Consider the following 3,890-nt stretch of genomic DNA (forward strand, 5'->3'; position numbering starts at 1 on the left):
GTATTTATGTAACAATGTAGTACCTTTACCTTTTTTTTTGGAAGATTTGAAGCTTACCATGTGCAGTTTTTTGCATTTGAAAATAGTTTTCCGAAGACATTTGTAAATACATTTATACAGATTGTATTGGAGGTGAGAATTTCTCTGTACCACTCAATTGGTGCAAGAATTTTGTTTTGTCTTCAGAATATTAATAGAATGTGGGCTACATTTCAAAAACGTACGGAAATATAGGGTAAGTTCTAAGGAATGGGAACAGACGACAGACAGACAGACAGACAGACAGACAGACAGACAGACAGGCAGACAGACAGACAGACAGACAGACAGACAGACAGACAGACAGACATACAGACATATAGATAGATAGATACTGACAGACAGATAGATAGATAGACAGACAGACAGACCTTTTATGTTTCTACGCCTTCTGCTCCCGGGCCTTTTTTTTTGTCTTTTACTTGGCAACCCAACTCCCACCCACAATCTAGATGTCAGAGCTACCCAGACAGTGAAGTGTCTATCGTGGCTGAGTGTCACGCGAGACTGAGTATCAAGCCAGAGTCGGAGCCAAACTATATCTGCCCCAAAGTTCAAGACCAGATAACCCGACCGTTTCACGCCTGCCAATCCGACTACCCTCGCCAGACTGGCAAACCGAGTCAGCACAACAGCTTTCTGCACGCTGCAAAAGCATTTCAGAGCAACCCCTACGGCCACAGAAGTTCTGACTGTGAAAACGCACGGCATGAGAAACGTGTAGGTGATGAGGGACCCAAACGTCGGTTGAGAGCGTTTAAGAAGGCAACAAAAATGCTTTCAATGCGTTTGACAAGGAGCAACGACAACAGTGAAACAAATTCGCTAACAAAGGTTCTTCACAGAGTGAACAGATCCGGGGTCATACCCGGGATGCAGTTTTTGCCAAAGAAAAGAACCAAACAGTTACCTTCCCGTGATCTTCAGCACAAGGTCAGAACCAGTGAACAAAGTGATGCAAGAAGCATCAGCATTTTAGCCTCTTGTGTGGCCTCAACTGTTGTTTCTGACGTCGAGGACGTGAGACAAGATATGAAGCATTTCGATGAAAATAAGAGGAACTAGTTGTCTTCAGATCATCTAGAGGACATTCATTATTTCGGTAAAAATAGGAGCTCTTTATCTCCAGGAAGCGTCCACACTGTGGGACATTGCAAGCGTAATTTTTGCCCTGTTTTGCCTCATTCTCTACCCCACTTACCTCAAAAGCGTCAGGACGAAAGAGTGCATGACAGTATATTATAAAAATCGAGATCTTCAAACCTCACCGCAAACAAACCTAAAGGACACCGCTTGAAACCAGAACCCAATAGCAATAAATATAATCTTTCAGCTCAAGAAGTCGATAACGTCGTAGCAGGGATCAGTGCGGAGGGTCACCGACACTTTGCTTCTTCTGGAAGCTCGCTGTATTATATGCCAGAGCAAGGCAAGAATAACAAAACCGAGGAGGAATTCCAAGTTGCTCCCGCGATTGATACACCTTTCTATTATTGGTTACATGACAGCCCGTCTAGTGAATCATCGAAGTTTAAGCTACCAGCATTCAATTCGGAACCAGAAAAAAGCTGTGACGCGGGTCAACCTCAGCCTGCAAATGTCACTTCCGGGGAAGTACTTTCCGTTGACCGCGCAAGCGTGGTTCTGACGTCAACGTCGCTTTCTACTCCTAGATCACCACGTCCTGACTCAGCACACAGTGTCACTTCTTTTCAGACATGCACACCACGGAGAAAACGGGGCTTCAGTGCTCGCGCGTCTGATACCGACTCGCTCCCCAGCTGTGAGAGGCTTGGACAGCGGTCTTGGCTTACGCCATGGGAAGCAAAGGATAATATTTCTGTCCCTAGTTTCGTCACGGCAGCTGACCCCCTCGACAAATAGACACACCCATGGGCTATAGATTCTAGAAATGGACCAGTTATTCATACACCTAATTCATGAGGATAATGATGCAGGTGTTGGAAGGATGCCACTGGTGGTTCCCATTTCTTTACCCTTCCCATGCCGTTTCCGTCTGCTGGTCGTCTTGCTTTTTCCTTACACTTAATAGCTCTTTTGGTGCCATTGTGCTTCTCTTAGTGGAAATGCAATAAAACAAGAAGGCAGTTGCTATGATTGGCCATGAGTGTTCATGACTGTTAATAAGTATCATACTTCGATTGCTTTCATTCTGGGGGTCCCATTGTCATTGAAAAGCTTGATATTGCTTTTAGGTCAAGGAGAGCTGGGTTTCTCATAATATTTCATCCAAGGACCCATTTGCTGAGGAAAATATTTCTTAAATAAGCAAGATAGAAGGAATAAAGATTTAGATGACTTGTAACTTCTGCTATGGCCGAAGAGATCATTTCTGGTAGATGAAAGTTTGGCACATTGTCAGTATTTAATTTAAAAGCTTCATTCTAGTTGTGGAAGTGACGTCTAGTAGTCTAGTGATTCTGGGGTACGAGGGGTTAAACCTATACAATTTCACCATTTGTTTTTCACTTGTGGAGGTGCGCTGCTTGCAGGCTTCTCTCTCGACTTCTGCATTTCTAATTCGTGAAGCCTCATTATAATTATTATGATTGCTGCCCTCTGGGGTTGCTTCTCTCCAGCTGCTGGGTCTGTCTGGGGCAATGCTCCTATTACAAAGCGTTGGATGCTTAGTAATACATTTATTGGCACGGCACATATATCTCCTTGATTTCATGAACTGACAGCAGAATACAATGTCGCTTCGACATGGTTTTGTCCACTTTCTCTCAAGGCGCTGCTTATTCGAATAAGTAAAACTTTGCTCGGAAAATACCTATTCGCCAAAATGAAAAAGGCAACTTATTTATATGATCAATATTTGTGAACTGTTGAGTTGAGCCTCATTTGGTTTGTTTGTTTGTTTGTTTGTTTATTTGGAAACGGTTTTGATTACAGTATTTTTGATTTGTCGAAATACTTATTAAAATGTAATACACTGGATTCCATTTTTGCCTTTTATTTAACTTAAAGACTTTATATTTGTCTGCATTGTAAGGTAAACTATGCTGAGAGGGATAAAGCCAACTCGGTATCTATATCATTGCTCTCCATTTTATAGCAATCAGTTCTCCAAATACAAAACAGCGTGTGGCATAAGTGTAATAACCACGTTCTTCGCTGTTGCATGCAGAGGACGCGAGTTCAATTCTTAAGAGGAGAAGCTTGTGTGGTGAATAACTTATTCTGTATGCTGGGAAGCTGTATCCACCCTGTACCCAGGATGCCCTTGACAGGCAGAGCTGCAGCAGCCCGCCTCCCTAAAGGCATGTCAGTCATTAAAAGCATAAGGTAAACTTCTGAATACTATACTAGTGTCCGTGGTGTAGCAGTTGAGCTCTTCTGTTTTGCACACAGGAGACCAGAGTTCATTTCCCGAGTGGGAATAATGTTTATAGAGTACATGTATCTCGCTCTTTATGCTGTGTCCCTCTGACCCCCTGTTAAACTGACAGGTAAGGTCAAAGATTGCCTTCTAAATGGTCAAAACTGTGTCGATGGGGGTGAAAAAACCCCCGGCTACATTAAAGTTAAAGAAAACAATTCTCCAGTAGAGAAGTTCATGCCATCAAGTCTCTCTCTCTCTCTCTCTCTCTCTCTCTCTCTCTCTCTCTCTCTCTCTCTTCCTTTCCTCTGGAATGCGTTGTCCCGACTGACTCCGGTTGGCCTCAGCAGGCAGGGTAAAGTTTGGAAGCAGAACGTTTTCTTGATGAAAAGTGGGTGGTTGGTGGGTGCTCTGGTGAAGTATGCTCCTTCCTTCCTATCAAACATCTATCGTCCTCATCTGTCCTCTATCTTTTTGTTTTGTTTTGTTTGTTTTTATTACTCTCTTG

The 3,890-nt window shown here is 43.2% G+C and overlaps 1 protein-coding gene across 1 annotated transcript in view; it reads left to right on the plus strand.

Annotated features, from left to right (window-relative positions):
* LOC101858752 overlaps window positions 1–3,000 on the plus strand; it is a 9,702-nt gene extending 6,702 nt beyond the window's left edge. The window contains exon 4 of the mRNA XM_005089096.3: window positions 492–3,000. Within this exon, the coding sequence (XP_005089153.1) occupies window positions 492–1,104 (613 nt within the window). The 3' untranslated portion in view covers window positions 1,105–3,000. The remainder of the gene's footprint in view (window positions 1–491) is intronic.
* Window positions 3,001–3,890: the final 890 nt, after the last annotated feature.

Source organism: Aplysia californica, unplaced genomic scaffold (genome assembly GCF_000002075.1).
Source record: "Aplysia californica isolate F4 #8 unplaced genomic scaffold, AplCal3.0 scaffold00003, whole genome shotgun sequence".
Taxonomy (NCBI): Eukaryota; Metazoa; Mollusca; class Gastropoda; order Aplysiida; family Aplysiidae; genus Aplysia; species Aplysia californica.